Source organism: Lichenostomus cassidix, chromosome 3, assembly GCF_008360975.1.
Source record: "Lichenostomus cassidix isolate B80296 chromosome 3, HeHo_3.0, whole genome shotgun sequence".
In the NCBI taxonomy this organism is placed as follows: domain Eukaryota; kingdom Metazoa; phylum Chordata; class Aves; order Passeriformes; family Meliphagidae; genus Lichenostomus; species Lichenostomus cassidix.
The window spans coordinates 49,277,561-49,292,909 of record NC_139483.1 but is presented as its reverse complement, the minus strand read 5'-3'; the positions used below and the strand labels follow the sequence as shown (position 1 = coordinate 49,292,909).

Below are 15,349 nucleotides of genomic sequence, written 5' to 3'. Positions count from 1 at the left end.
CCTTTTTTTGAGGTCTGAAACTAATCTAAAAAGTGTGAGGGGAGACAGATAAGAAAGATCCTCCCCCGTATCTATCCCAAGTCGTTTTAGGAAGGAACAGGCATTGAGCATTCGGCTGTAGATAGGTTTTGAAGTGAGAGGCATAGCTTATTTTCCTTAATGAATAGCAATTGTTTCTATCTGAAATGATCCCAGCAGATGCACAGTAGTGTTAAGGAAAGGGTAATTTTTCAGCTGACAGGAGACTGTTGTCTCCTTTTTGCTTCTCAGTTTTTACATACCTCCTCTGCTGCCACAAGGGCATCAGACAAACCACAGAGTGTTGCCACAGGCAGTGCAGCAGCAAAGGCAGCAAAGGGAGGATGCAGAGCTGACTGTGAGGTCTGGGGCAGCGGAGCTGTGGCAGCAGGGCAGGTGCTGGGAAGGCAGCATATCTGTAGTGGCTTTTTCTGCTTTGGAGAGCTAAAAAGCAAGGATGTGCAGCATGCTGGCTGAAGGCCAGAGGATGCCTGGGGGATCATAAAATATGACCCCCAATTGCCCTTTTTCTGTTTACAGCAGGGTAGAGGGATAAGGCTGCTCAGCTGTAGAAGTTTTTATTGATGATAAACTTGAAACAAAGGCAGTTGCTCTTGGGAAGCATAAATGATAAACAAATCTGGGCAATACATCTTTCGGCTGTTTCATTGCTAGATTGTCTGTACAGACCTTTGAACTTGAACAAGGTCTGTGTTTTATTTTCACATATGTATTGACTGCAAAGAGGTGGCCAGAGATAGCCCTCTTCAGTGCTGTTGTGCTCTGAGCAGTATTCGTCCACGGAGTGGCTTTTGTTCATATCTGCTTTCCACTCATGACAAAGGAAAGTAGCTAATTTATTTGCTTCATTGCAATCCTCTTTCCTGGTTTGAGCAAACATGAGGTCAGACAAGGTTGTTTCCCAATACAAATGAACCTGTTGTCATCTCTCATGAAGACACTCATATTCCCAGGGGCACCTTTGAGCCAAGAGGAAGCTATTCTGCACTGCACAGCACCTGCCATGATCAGGGAATGAAAACTGATTCCTTTGTGAAGAGTGAGAGCTAGAGGGGGGGGAAGAGAGTTGCAAGTTTAGAGTAAATAAAAAAGCAAGTATAAAAATGGGAAGAGAAAAAGGTGTTTCCAACAGAACATAATTTTAGAGTAGAAATGAAAGGAAGGTTGCTTTTAACTGTTATGGAAATGAGGTTCTAAGGAGTATTTTGATGGGTCTACAGGGGCAAACAATGCTGTTCTCATTTTTAGATGATGTGTGGCAAACTTACATGTGGGGTTTCCTGATAGAGCTATCTGCAATAACATTTAATTTTATTTTTATTGTGTCTCTCTGCAGCTGTTTCCAACCTAGATGAAGAGAGCAGGTGGACTGTGCACTACACTGCTCCATGGCACCAGCAGGAAAATGTCTTCCTACCTTCCTCAAGACCACCTTGTGTGGAGGACCTGCACAGACAAGCCAAGCTGAACCTCAAGTCAGTACTGAGAGGTAAGACGCTGCAACTGACACAGACGTGTCCTAAAAGGACAGTATTTTTTGCCATAGTCTTTTCATACATATCCAAATGGCAGGCTTTGGAAGAAGTTTATTTGTTTTTCTGCAGCACATATAGAACATTAGTGGGATTTACCCACTCAAATGAAGGGTCAAGGCAAAAATTATTTCGCTGTGAAGAATCAAGTAAATGTGTTACCTGACAGAGCACTCCAGAATACAAAAGCATATCTCTTAGCCACTTCCATTTAGTCTTTGGAGTGTTTCCAAAATGGTCCTTTCAATTTCAGTAAGTCCTGAATTAGTCCATTTGTGGAGTAAAAACCACCTCAGAGGTGTTTCGTTTGGTGATTTCTTCTGTTGTTGTATGCTGTCGTTTCCAGGGCTGCTGGGGCTTGTGAGAAGCTGGAAAGGGTGCTGAGAGCAGAAAAGGGAAATGGGGAACAGGGCGCTCAAAAGAACTCTTCCAGTAATAAAAGTGCCTCCTTGCAGAAGGGTTCAGTGTATTTTTAAGGCCCAGTTTTTACCCTAGTACCTTCCCTGGGGGTGTACCTGTGCAGTCTCTCATGGGAGGTGTTGTGTTGTGTCAGTGCAGCCGTGAGAACAGAGACAGGCAGCCAGCAAGGAGGCCTGCAGAATGTCTGTCCCTGGGCTAGATGTAAAGTTTAAAATAACAGTATAATCGTGTTCTGGAAATGGTTAACCTAGATTTTCCTTTGCACTGTCTGTTTAACAAAGGGGGTTACCCTGCAAAGAGTCCACTCATTCTAGTCCCTTTTTGTTTCAGCAGGAGCTGCAGGTACTTGATACCTTGCGAAGTTAACGTGATTTAAAATAATACTGTATTTTTTATTTGTTTAACATGACATTTCTGCTTTTTAGACTTGAAGGAAGCTTTGTTTTGTATGTCTGAATAGAGAAGTGTTTTGCTGCCATATTTCATTTCTCTTGCCATTTCCCCAGTTAATTGATTTTCACTGTCTCTTACTAGGTGCTTTTTGTTATCATTTAATAGGGGACTCTTGACAGCCAGTGTTATTGGTTTCTGCATGGCTCAGCAGATAGCCTGTGTGCCCTCAGTACTTATTGTTGGATTAATACATTTGTGCAGTTCCTTAGCCTTGAACCATTTATTGTTCTCTTGCAGGTACACTTACCAGTCCTTTACAAAATAAAAATATTTGCCTGCTTTGTATTAAAAAGAATATTAATTGTGGTTAGCTTTTCATGAACCTTAACCACTCATTCTAATTTTTTTCTGTTCTCTGTTTTGGACTGTTATAAAAAAGCCTGCACAGGCTAAAATGCTGCACCAATTTTCTTAAGTTTTATCAGAAATGTATCTAGAAGTTTCATGTTCTGTTTAAATAAATTTATATCTACTATATCTGTGTGAAAACAAGTAATATACGCTGCTTCCTCCTCTTGCACACCTGAAATTATTTCGGTCTGCTGGGATTTTTCTCTGGAGGTTTTGCTCATTACAAAAAAGAAGCTATTCAGTACTACTACAATTTGCCAGTTAGCCATTTGTGTTAAGTAAACTGGCTTGTGTACATGATGTAGGTCTGCGTGGTAATGAAGTGAGTTTCCACTTCATGCTTTGGAAGTACTGAAAGAGAAGAAATTGTCATGACATCTTCACCAGACCTCATACTGCTAACATAGTGAACACAGCTCTGTTATTTATTTGTTTAACCTCAAGCTCTTTCCTTGAGCCATTTTTTTCCCTAAGTGCAGTTTTAAAATAACTCCTTGTTGTTGCCTGTAACTGTCCTGAGAAGCTGCAGCATGAGTAGTAGTAAGAGAGGCACTGACTAAAGTTTTGCCAGTTTTACTCTGCTGCTGCTTCAGCCTGCACTGTGACATCAGGAAGGCTCTCGTGCCTCTGATCGTATTTGGAGAATTGGTTTAAACGTTCTGTATCCAGAGCAGAGTATCTTTCAGTGTAAAAGCACTGTTGGAATTGTGTCATAATTTTGACAATTGCTGAACTGCTTTTCCAGCTATTTCTTTAGAAAAGACAAAGTTTTCTAAAGCTTCTTAATAGGTAGAAAGGAAATTCAGTGCTATGTGACCATAGCATGGAAGAGCTTGAAGAAAAGTAGTCTCATGAGAAGCGCCTTTGGGATGGCATGGGGACTTTAGTTCTGCATTTCTTGGCCTTGTGATAAAGCTTCCATTTTGACATCCTTTTGGTGTTTCAGATTCTTTGGTTGAGGTAAACCGTGGAGCAGTAGGACAGCTGTAAGTGACCCAACATGCTGTATGGGTGGTGGGGAAAAAATTACATTGGATGACAAAATGCACTGTAGTCTGTGCAGAGAAAGTGATGAATCCCCTTTCTTTCCAAAAAATGATGGCCCAAAGGGAAACTGGAAAAAAGTAGAACTAAAGCAAAATTTATGTTTGTATTATGCTAAGTCAGAAATGAAGCAGTAGACAGGCACGGCAGTGGAGAGATACAAGGGCATAGATACTGAAGTGCTGAAATAAATTTTTGGGGCTGTGAAATAATTTAATGTTTTTAAGAATAGGGGACACAAGCACTACTCAAAAATCATTTCTGTATATTTAATCATATCTTTAGAGGACATTGGGAAGGAAGAAAGAAGTTCTGCTGGTCCCCTTGGACCTGATAATGAGGTCTTGAGGACAAAGTTAGCAGCTGTTGTTGAGACCATCAAAAGACATGTTTGAAAGTTTTTCAGTGCTGTTGTTGTTCACGTTATGACAGCTAATGTTACGTATGCTAATGGTACATAGCAGCTTGGTTGAAGACTATTTATTTGTTACTACACACGTGGCTTCCCCTGTGAATGGAAAAGGAAGTATAAAACTTAAGTAACAAACAGTTATTCATGTGTAGAGCACATTTAAACCACCTGTAAAAATATCAAATGTATAAAATCTTTTAAAATAATTCAAGCAAAGTGTTTCTATAGAAGTATTTTCACCCATCTAATGCTAACCAGACAGAATCCTGGCCAGCTTTTAAGACAGTCAGTGCAAAAGCAAACTACTTATTCTGGTACTGTTTTAACAGCACATTCTTTACAGTGTGGGTCTAATTTAAAAAAAAAAAAAAAAAAGCTAGTGAAGTAAATAAAAAGATGTCTCATCTGGAATTATCTTTGAAGTACCACTTAAGCAGAAGCTAGTATTGCCACTAATATTGGTTTAAGCGTAAAATATTAGAGACATTAAAATAAATAGTATCTAACCTGTCTTGAGAAAAATAAGTACACCATCTGCTGATCTCTGCATACTTTTTCAGGAAGCAGTATGGTGTTTGCAGGAGGAAAATATTTTTTCCATTAATTTTCATGCAGTTGATTATTTTTGTATATTATATATTAATACAACCCCCGCTTATCAACACTGTGGAAATGGATGCAGTATGTGACAGTAGATGTTGCATAGGGAGATATTTTAGATTTTTACCTATGAACTGGCCTTTCACCCTTTTGAAATCAAGGGGAAATACTATGCTTTTCCTTTATGAAGCTACTTCCAAGTATAAGTGGTGAGATCTTGCCTTCAAATGTATTCATAACTGAGGTAAAGCTATTTATCCTTCTTCAGGCATGCAGGTGCTCTGCTGCCCTCTGAAGTTTTAAAAAGTAGTATTGTCCAATAAGTAATTAATTCTCTGAATTAGAAGATGAAGCACCTGGAACATGGAAAGTTTGTGATGCATGGTCTGTCTGTTCTTGAGAACTGAAGTTGCTTTATGTAACCTATATTAAAATTTAAAATTGTCATTGACTAAAATGAGTGACTTCATATATTATACCCAGGCCGTGTTACTTCATTTTAAATGAAAGGTCTCAGGGCTTAATATGATGGCTAGGGAAGAAGAGTGATTTCAGCTGCACTTCACAGTCATGGTACCATTGCAATTTGATTTAAACATTTAGAAAACGATGCAGTTCTTGAGTTGTGGTGATAGATACAGTACTTTCTCTTAGTGTTTTGTTTGCACTGGATAAAGCGAACTCTTCTTTGGGGAAGGAGCCAGGACCTCGGAGAGCCTGCTGAAGCAGATGGGGTGCTTGGCACGTGCTGTCCAGGATGTTTGTTTTCTTACCCTCTGGCCAAGCTCCTCTATCTGGTCTTTCCTGAAAGCCTGTCCTATGCAGCCTCTGCCTGATGTTTTCATGGTCACTTCATGAAAGGTGTTTCCAATATACAAATGTTCAGATAGAAACAAAACAGTACTAACCTGAGGAGTCTTAACATGACTCTATGCTTGGTGTCACTGTTTTGTCCTAGGAAGTCATGAAAGCAGGAGATGAAGACGACAGATGGGAAGGAAGAGCTGAGGCTCTGCATGGGGCCAGGATCCTCAAATCAATCCTGTTCCCTTGCTGTGTGCTCTGCTCCAAGGCTGGAGGGCTACTAGACTTTAGTCTCGTGTTGCTAATGCCTGCTGAGTGGCTGGACCAGCTCTGGGGCGTAACAGAGCTGTGAATTTGATGTTGTTCAGAGTGGCATTGTTTTTTAAGGCAGGCTGTCATCTGTGCTAAAGGGCCCAGTGCCACATACTGCAGTGTTTTCTTTAGTGTTCTTGTTCCATAAGGCCAAGAGGTTCAGTGGGCATTCAGCCAGAGTCAGGAGGGTAAAACAGCTCCCATCCCTGACCGGGTGCATTGACAGATCTGACTCGTTGCATGGTCCTGTTTGAAGAACCAGGGTCTGAGGAAGTCTCTGAAGTACAGTGGTCTTCAGCTGTCAGCACAGATACAACAGCTGTAGTATTTAGCAGTGACAGAAATATTTGGTAGTAAAAGTAGATTGAGACTAATCCTCATTTTGTGTGCTGTGTTATATTCTAAAACTGACAAGCAGTAAGGTGTGAATCACGAAGATGGGGAGGAGACACAGCACTATTGTAGTGTTGCTTAGCTTGACTGCTTGGGGCCTATAATAAGGTGTGACTGTTCACGTTCTGAGCAGGTTTGCAGCATTAGCAGTGTGTTACAGGTGGAGCTTCAGTGTCCTAAAAGGAAAGCCTATATGTCTGTTGCAGTGATGGGAGCCAGAGCAGGGCATATATAGTTGAGTTTTCAAGGCACACTTGTTTTCCAGTTCCTGCAATTCGCAATGTAGAGCACTTCTGATATTAAAAAAAAAAAAAAAAAAAGTGGGGGAGTCCAAGCTCCACCATTGTGTGTTGTCATTTTTTCATGATTTGAGAGACAACAGGCATAAATGAAGGGCAGGGATGGAATAACCATATTAATGTTAAAGGTCAAACACAGCCAGACTGAAATGATACCAGGCTGTTAGGAGATATCCAACTCCTGAAGAGTATTGTGGACACCCTCTGCACTGCTGAAGTTGCAGATGAGGGGCAATGTCTTGGCACACACGGCTGGTCACTGCCGAGGCTGGCTGTCCTTCCAGCAGATAACAGGGTGTCAGATATGTACTGAGGAGGGTGTTGCTGTAAACAGTGGGAACAGTCCACACGCTGACTTCCATACCCCTTTTCAGACTGTAGCTGCTGAAACTTCCTGCACAACTGCCTGTACTTTGTGCCCTCTCCCCTCCCCACCAGGGTAATTGTGTTGATTCAAGCTACGTACATAATATAGGGCTCGTTGTTCCAATGTCTGCGATGATTCATTTATTATCTCATCTTCAGAAGAGCTGGATTTGGCTGACTCTAGCTTCTGTTTAGCTTTGTTGGCCAAATTCAAGGAATGTATTTAAGCAGCAGTGATTGAAACACTTGATTTGTTTTCCAGAAGACATCTGGTTAGCATTGTCAAATAAAACCGGATTTAAGTAGTTAGTCATAAAGCCTCTATTATGTCTTGCTACAAGACCCTCCAGACAGGTATGTGTTCAGCCTTTGTTCTCTCAGTGCATCTGCCAGATCACTGTTCAGATGAGCAATATTAGGGTCAGACCTACTAGTCGATAATCCTGCTGAGAAGATTATGGACTTAAAATAATCTTATGTTTCATTAAAGAGCTGCAAAATAGGGGGAAACCACTTCATATGGACAATAGCTCTGGTTCAGGTTCAGAGTGATGTCAAGATGTGAACTCCCTACTAACTGGAAGCCTTAATGAAGTAAAAGGCCATTAAAGGCTAGGAGTAGACCATATGTTCTTGAAAGGCCTTGGAGCTATAAAATCAAAAAACAGAAATCAACTTACTTCTCATTATTTTAGTTTCAATTGTCTAGTTACTACCATAGCTTCTGCTCCTGTCTCCTGCTTTTTTTGCTGTTACTGAATTAATTCACTGTACATCTGTTGATGGTTTTGGCCAAGTTCCATACTCCAACTGTCCTTTCTAATAAGGAATTTCAAAAATCAAATACTCAAATGAAACTAAACAGAATTTGACCAGGAGTCTGCACTGCATGTGTTTAAAAGCTGGTCTTGTGCTGCAAAATTGAGCTACTTGGAAGTATCTAGGTTGCCTATTTTTAGGTTTAGTTTGTATAGTGCAGCACTGAGTGTAAAAACATAGAGTGTTTTTATGTCGATTGATTGCATGATACACATGAGCAGTGAAAGCAATTTCAGTGAAAAGGTTTAAAGAAGATAAAAGTAGTTTCAAAATAATACCAGTGATACTGTTTTTTTTTTCTTAAAAAACCAGATGAATGTGGTTTTTTAAGGAGGATATACCTGAAAGATTATTGAACCCATTTCAGATTCATGCCTTTAGTAGAGAGAATAAATTGGGACTGTTAACTGTCTGTAGCATTGTTATTTCAGTGCAACTGAAGAAAAGCAACTTCCATCACAAGGAATATTGAACTTTCAGTTGATTTCCTTTTTTGCTTTTGTTCCTCCCTGCTCTCCTAGATTTGGATGTTTTATGTGCTTGTTGGCAGCATTTTTAATGGCTTTACTTTTAAAATGTCCTAGGAGAAAAAACAGGAGAAAATCCCTTCATATTTCTGTATTAGCTGTGTTTAGTTGTCTGAGAGATGACAAATATCCATTAAAAGTGCGAGAGAAAAAGTGGAGAGCGTTATTTTAATGCAAACATCAAAGATCCAAAAGGAAACAAATACACTGTTAAACTTAAGACATCTTGTCACCACTAAATGCAGTCGTATAAGGCACTTGCAGAAATTTAAATTAACTTGAGACAAACAGTGATAATTATTTTGAGTACTCCCTAGTGACAGCTTGTTAACAAATATAATTTGTCATGGCTGTTGCATACTGGTGCTATTAGACAGGTTTTCTGTATCTCTAAATCATGCAGATCACCTGGGGAATTAAAGGTTGGTATTAAATGCATTTGTTTTGTAAAAGCTCCAAGAAAAGAAAGGAATGAACAATGTGTTTGCATTTACTTGACCCTGTTAACAGTATTTTGGAGTTGAAGAGTTCCTTTTAATTTGGATCCTTCTTGAACACTTGCATCTGATTTAGACCCTTGAAAATAAATCTGTGCTCTGGCTTTCCTTTAATGTTGCGCTTTCGTGCCCCATCCTTGTTCTGCTATAAGTGTCTGTACAGCTGAGCCCTGAAACAGCTTGGAAGGGTGGGCTTCCCAGCCTGACTGGTCTCCAGTTGCCATGGCAGGACACATTCGTGTGTTGGAGGAAATAGACTTAACACAAATACATTAGTTCATTTTCAGTAAGACTGCTTTGAAGTACCCATTTGACATAGTTCTGTGTCACAGTCCAGCAGCCCTCTGTTAGGATTACCTTCATCCCCTTGGAGCCCAAGGCATCTTTGTTTCTGGGTAACTCTGGACAACATCTGTCATTAAAAGCTACCCGTGTGGCTGGGCTTGGCTACTTATTCATGAGAGGGAGCATGCAAAAATAGCCTTTGAAAAAGTCTAATGGACCTTTCAAGTACTTACTCATCAAATAAGGCTTTGAAGCAAACTGAGTTTTGCTGGTAGGTTGAAAACTTGCTGCTTTAAATGGTGCTTGTGGAAGAAATGTGTTGGTACCAGTGTTCACTGTCTCTGGGCTTGTCTTGGGCTTTTCTGTACATATTGATAAAAGATTCAGAAGTATCGGCATAAAAATACATTTTCGTGGAAGGGACAGGAATAATAAGCAAATTGGCCAGATTGACAAAGGCTGATAGTAGCCAAAGCACCTAGATTGAGTTGTTGAGCAGTTTTTTCAGCTGGATGGCAACAGTACTCCATCTGTTGAAGTCCCTGACCCTTTTAACTGGGAGTCTGAATAAGACAGTGCGCTGGATATATCACAGCTGAAGTTCATGAACTTGCTTTGCAGTCCGCATTGGTTACAGTTCAGTTGCTACACAAGTGCATCATTGCTGTGGCTTTACAACATATTTTAAAGCTTTGATATAGAAGCAGTCTCTGTGATAGTCAAGTTCTGCAGATGATATGGGGATTTATACATTTAAAGGAAATGGGACATGATCCAAGCTGAGTGAATTTTTGGGAGGAATATAAAGTGGTAGAGGCAAGCTGTCTGCTGCATATTTAGATCCAGGGACAAAAATAGGTGCTGTGTTGGAATTAAATTGAGCTGCCTTTTTTCAAGTCATATTTAACTTGAGATATTTATGAAAAACAAGATTGCCTTTGTACAGCTATGCTTTTATATAGCCTGTCTCATCTACACACAGAGAGCTGTGCATTCTTAACCCCAGTTTACAAATAAGGGAGCCATAAAGGGGCAGAGTGAAAGGTAGTAATTTTTGTTAGATTTACTAACCAAAGAAACCTTTGAACTAGGGTGTCTGTTTTAATTATGGTCCCAGGCATAATCACTCTTAACAAGCTCTTTATCTTGAAAAGTTACCTCCCTGAAATTCCCCAGTTAACTGCATAGTCGAGTGTTACCTTGGTTTTATCCACGTCTTACCGCGGTGCTGTGAGCAGGCAGAGAGGCACCAAACCATATGACAGTCCCAAACAAGGGACAGCTCTGGCTGTTACAGGTGACAACCTTTTGTTTAGTGTTCAGAGCACACTGGTACGAAGATGGAGATTTAGCCTGGGCTCACATCATCTGTAAAAAGGTTAAATTTGTATCTGAATAAAAAATAACTTGTAAAGGCACATCATCCTTAGATGTAAAGGTTCTCTTATGTCTTGCCCCTCATGAGAAGGGACTGCAGCATTGGACCCAGTGCCAGCCAGTTACTGGTGTGGTGATTCACTGGTGTGGTTAAGGCACCTCGAGTTCTTCCTTAATTGGATTTATCCTGAGAAGCCTGAGAATTGGATTTATCCTGTTCATATGCTGCAGGCAGTGTGTACATACCTGTTTAGACTCTGAATGTAGAAGGCATATACATGAAATTTAGATCATGTCATGTCTGTCTGTAGGATGTAAGTGCTTGACTGGATCTAACCCAAAGTGATTTGCTCGGATGCAGCAATGCCGGCTCAGAAATCCAGGTCTTCGACACCCACGCCTGTCTGTCACAAGCCCACAAGATCTTAGTTGTCTCAGCTCAACTGGAAAAACCAATTCAAAGTATCTATCAAGTAGATCAAAATTATATGCAGTTACTTACCAGTGGTGAAAGTAATTTCTTTTAAAAACAAAAGCAGTGATACTTTGATTATTAAAGTGCAGTGTAACCTGTAAACTAAGAGGTAGTTGAAAACAGTTTGTGTTTACAAGACAAATGTATATTACACTACAGTCTGTGTAGTTTAGGTGAAATACTGAAAAGCTACTTCTAAGACAGTGTTTGTAGTTGTGACTTAGGAAGGAGCATGGTTTGCGGATATTTACAGAAGTTAACTAAAATGTTTGAAAATGAAACAAAAAAAAGATTTCTAACCCTGGGGAGTAGAGTGGTTTTCCAGTGACATGTGCAGTGAATAGATAAATGTGTTTTGATATACTAGTCAGCAGATTTATTTCTATAGTTGACAGTTTAGCTGACTTGAGCAGTTAATACCCTCTCTGTAATAAAAAAAAGAAGGAAAAAAGGAATAATAATAGAAAAAGACAAGCTACAACATGAGAAGCTCTGCCAAGAAGTCACCCAGACTTCAGCTGAGATAGTTTTTCAAGCATGCAGATGCAGCTGTGAGCTCATCACATGTCCCTTTTTGATAACAAGGAGGCAGCAAGAGGTGGTGTAAGAGTAAATGATGTGTGTGCTCGTCTTTCCCCTTTCTGCCTCCATACCTGGGAGTTTTTGTTTCAGCAGCTCTGGGCAGCTCTGCCAGGCAGGCAGCACATCTGCTCCTGGTTGCAGGTTGCATTTTCTCTTTGTGTTTTAGCAATTAGTTTTGAGTTCCAGGTCCTGTTCTTGCATATACAGGGCAAATTCAGATGTTTCCAGGATATGATTTTCCTGTCTTTCATTCCTTGACCCATCCAATGGGATGGGTAGTTACACCAAGCAAATTGGAGCTATTTAGATGTCTGAATAACTTTGACGCCAAGTTTCTGTGTTTATACTAGTGAACATCATGGTAGTTTAATTCTTTAGCCAGTACCTTTGCTGATTACTAACAAATTTTCAGAAATGTGGTTATCATTTTTTTTTATATTAGATGCTGTAATACATGCTTGTGAGAGCGTGCCTGAGTGTGTACATGGGGATGTAGACAGCTACAGAGCTTAAGGCCTGATCCTGCATCAGTCATGTGAGCAGTGTTTGCTTACAGGAGTAATCTGACTAATCTCATTAAGGCTAATTTAGTGAGTGATGGGTGCACTTTCAGGCCTGAGACCTGAAGGACTGGTCCTGGGTGGTGGCATAAACCTGTGGCTCTGTGCTGTTGCCAGGGCTGTGCCTTAGGGAGAGGTCTCAGGCTCAGATGGGCTCTAGCCTGGAAAACCAGCACCTGGAGACTTTCTTCTGCAGACAGGTATGTATGGAGCACCGTGATGCTGAGAGGCAAAATAATAGTTTTATGAAGAAACTTGTTAAAAATAACACTCTTGCACAGTTCATTTGCAATAAGAAAAAGTTAAGCACAACTTCTGGAAATGGCTGAATCCATCTCTCTCTGACCAGTCATATAAACTTGAAGATACCGCGACAAGTTTTACTGGCAGGAAGCTCAGTGGGTACAAAACATTACCAAAGTTGGTTAAAGGAGGGGAAAAGAGCCAATGCATCCGGTCCCCTCCCAGCCTTCCATCTGTTGTGGCACAGTGCGGTGTGTAGGTCTGACAAGGTAAATGTTAATCCTGCTTTACTGTGGTAATACCGTGTCAGACGAATTAACTGAGGTATCAGTGCTGTGCCTTCTGTTCACTCCCATTATTTGTGCCTCAAACTGTCATGCAAGAATATGGTTTCAGTTGTTGGAAAAGCAGTAAATTGCCTCTGTGTGTGGGACTTGGTACGGTGTGTTACCAGCCCAGGGGCACATGCAAGTTCCTTGTATGAAATAGAAAGATCTGAGCTGAGAGGCCTCAGAGGTATTTTCATACACTTGGCCTGACAGTCTGTCACAAAGGCCCTAAGTTTTCAAATAGAGAGGCTGAGTTATTCACAGCAGTGCTGAATTCAGTGCCTGTAGCTCAGAACTCTTGGTGCGGAATTGCACATGGCCGGTTGAGCCTTGCTCTCAGTTTGGTGCTGCAGGTACCTGCCTGTTCCCCAGTTTATTTAGCAGCAGGGAAGAGAGCAGGGGTGTCCCCATCTCTGCACAGGACATGTCCCCAGCACGCTTCTGTCTGATGCCAAGATTTAGCAAAGGCTGCAATACTGCAGTCCCAGGCAAACACACCATGCAAAACAAACATACAATACAAACCAAAGACTGTATACACTGTTGGGTATGCAGTGGAGACTTGGTTGTGATTGTGTTGGGCACTGACAGCTTTAACACATTTTCTTTGGTTGTATCTCCTGAATCCTGTTCTAATAACTGTGGAAATGACAAGGGGGCCCTTAAAAGGGTTTTGACTACATTTCCCATGCACTGGCTTCACGCTTAACTAAAAACACCCTGTGAATGGCCAAACACAAGGAGAAATTTCAGGAAAATTTTTGTTTTCTAGGAAGGAATTAACTTGCATCACATGAGTGGAAATAAATTACATTATAATCTAACAGCAGTCGTTTTTAAGCTATACTCTTAATACAGGGGAGGTTCTGAAATTTAATGTATCACTAGTATAGAAGGAAGACAAGAACTCTTTTATGGTTTTACCTAGCCAGAAAAGCACCTGCAGGGCAGCAGAAGGTGACAGGCAGTGTCCCTGTACGCTTAGCCCCAGAAGCAGTCAGGAGACAAAGGGGAAGTAGTTTCAGACTTTTGAGTTGTGGCACTACCCAGTGTAGCCACCTATTGCAATTGCCAAGGCAGTGACACTTTCCTGATTTTCCTGGAATTAGTGTTTGTGTGAGCAAAATTGGTTCATCTGAGGCATAATCATATTGTTGCACATTTCAGATCAGATCCATCCAAAAATTATGACTTTGAGCTTGCCTGCAGCATGTGCTGCAGATTTGGACTGGCAGGCTCATCCTCAGGAGCGTGTGTTTGTGTCCTGCCTTATGCAGTGTCCTGGGCTTTGACCTGGCAGTTCTTTGGCAGAAATACGGAAACGCTGTGCACCGTTTTGTATGTTGTGTAATGTGGGAAATGAGTGTGTATGTCTCTGGTTCAGCTGGCACTAATGTATTGTCATTTTTAAAACTGACGATTTTTAATAAGTGGAACTGGATGGATTCTTTTGTTATCTAGTCAGCTTCAGTACAGACATCTCTGAAATCACATGCATAACTATAAGAACTTTTTTACTTAGTGCATCGTGCTCTTCTGTCTTTGGGGTTGTCAGAATAGAACAACATATTGCTCCTCTGGGAAGAAGGGAACATATCTGGAGTATTTCCTAAAGTATCTCTGCTTCTTTGTTGGTATTTTTTCACAAAAGTAAAACCCCTATATTTGAAAAATATGAACCTGATTGCTTAGAGAAGACCTCTAATAATAGTAAGGAGATGGAGGGTAGGAGCCTCCAGCTAGAACATTTTTTGCCACCCTTGGTTTGGCAGCGACAGTACCTTCAGTCAGATGCAATGTTTGACCTTGTGTCGTGCTTGTGGGCTGTTGCAGTGTGAAGTAAAAGATATCTGCCTAAAGCCTCCCATGAGGTTTCTTGGCCTTGGGTGCCATCCACAGTGTGTTTCCTGCTGTGATGCAAAATGCACAGTGACAGTACATAAATAGAAAAGCTGTTTTTGAGGACAAAAATCCTTGCCTTGGTGTGTTTCACCTAGCAGTTTGTTGGAATTTTGGCTTCATCAGCAGTGTTGCTGCAATTTCTTCTGAAGTTACATGGATTTTGTGTTGTGGACAGTGGGAGGTTGTGAGCTTGTTGTTGTCACTCCACTTGAACTTGTGATGGACTTGAGACCTTCAGTGTTGATTTCCTGAAATTTTTGGAGCTTTTCTGGCCTTCAGGAAGTGCACTGTTCGTCATCTTCACCCTCTTGGTTAGGAAAATAAATAAGGTGAAACAATTAAGAGCAGAATATCTATCATGCTCCAGAAGAACCTGTCATCTCCAGAAGAGTCCTGTGAGAGCTGTGACTGCATGGAGAGCCCACACTGGAGCAGGCTTCTGGCAGGCCCTGGGAACCTACAGACAGAGAAGCCCAAGCTAGAGCAGATTTGCTGGCAGGAATTTTGACCCCGTGGGGAGCAGATTGTTCCTGAAGGACTGCACCCATGTGAGACCCACTGCTGGAGTAGTTTGTGAAGAATTGTAGCCCATGGGAAGGACACACCTTGGAGTGTTCTTAGAGGACTGTGTCCCATGGGAGGAAGTCCATGCTGGAGCTAGGGAATGACCTCCCTGAAGAGGAAGTAGCAGCAGAAACAACACCATGAGCTGACCATAACCCCCATTC

The 15,349-nt window shown here is 41.1% G+C and overlaps 1 protein-coding gene across 9 annotated transcripts in view; it reads left to right on the top strand.

Moving 5' to 3' along the window:
- The window catches only part of NHSL1 (NHS like 1), a 178,124-nt gene that overhangs the window by 126,432 nt on the left and 36,343 nt on the right, over positions 1-15,349 (top strand). For all 9 annotated transcript variants that reach the window (XM_085055681.1, XM_085055684.1, XM_085055682.1 and 6 more), the window contains one exon: positions 1,376-1,528. In XM_085055681.1, the coding sequence (XP_084911807.1) occupies positions 1,376-1,528 (153 nt within the window). The remainder of the gene's footprint in view (positions 1-1,375; positions 1,529-15,349) is intronic.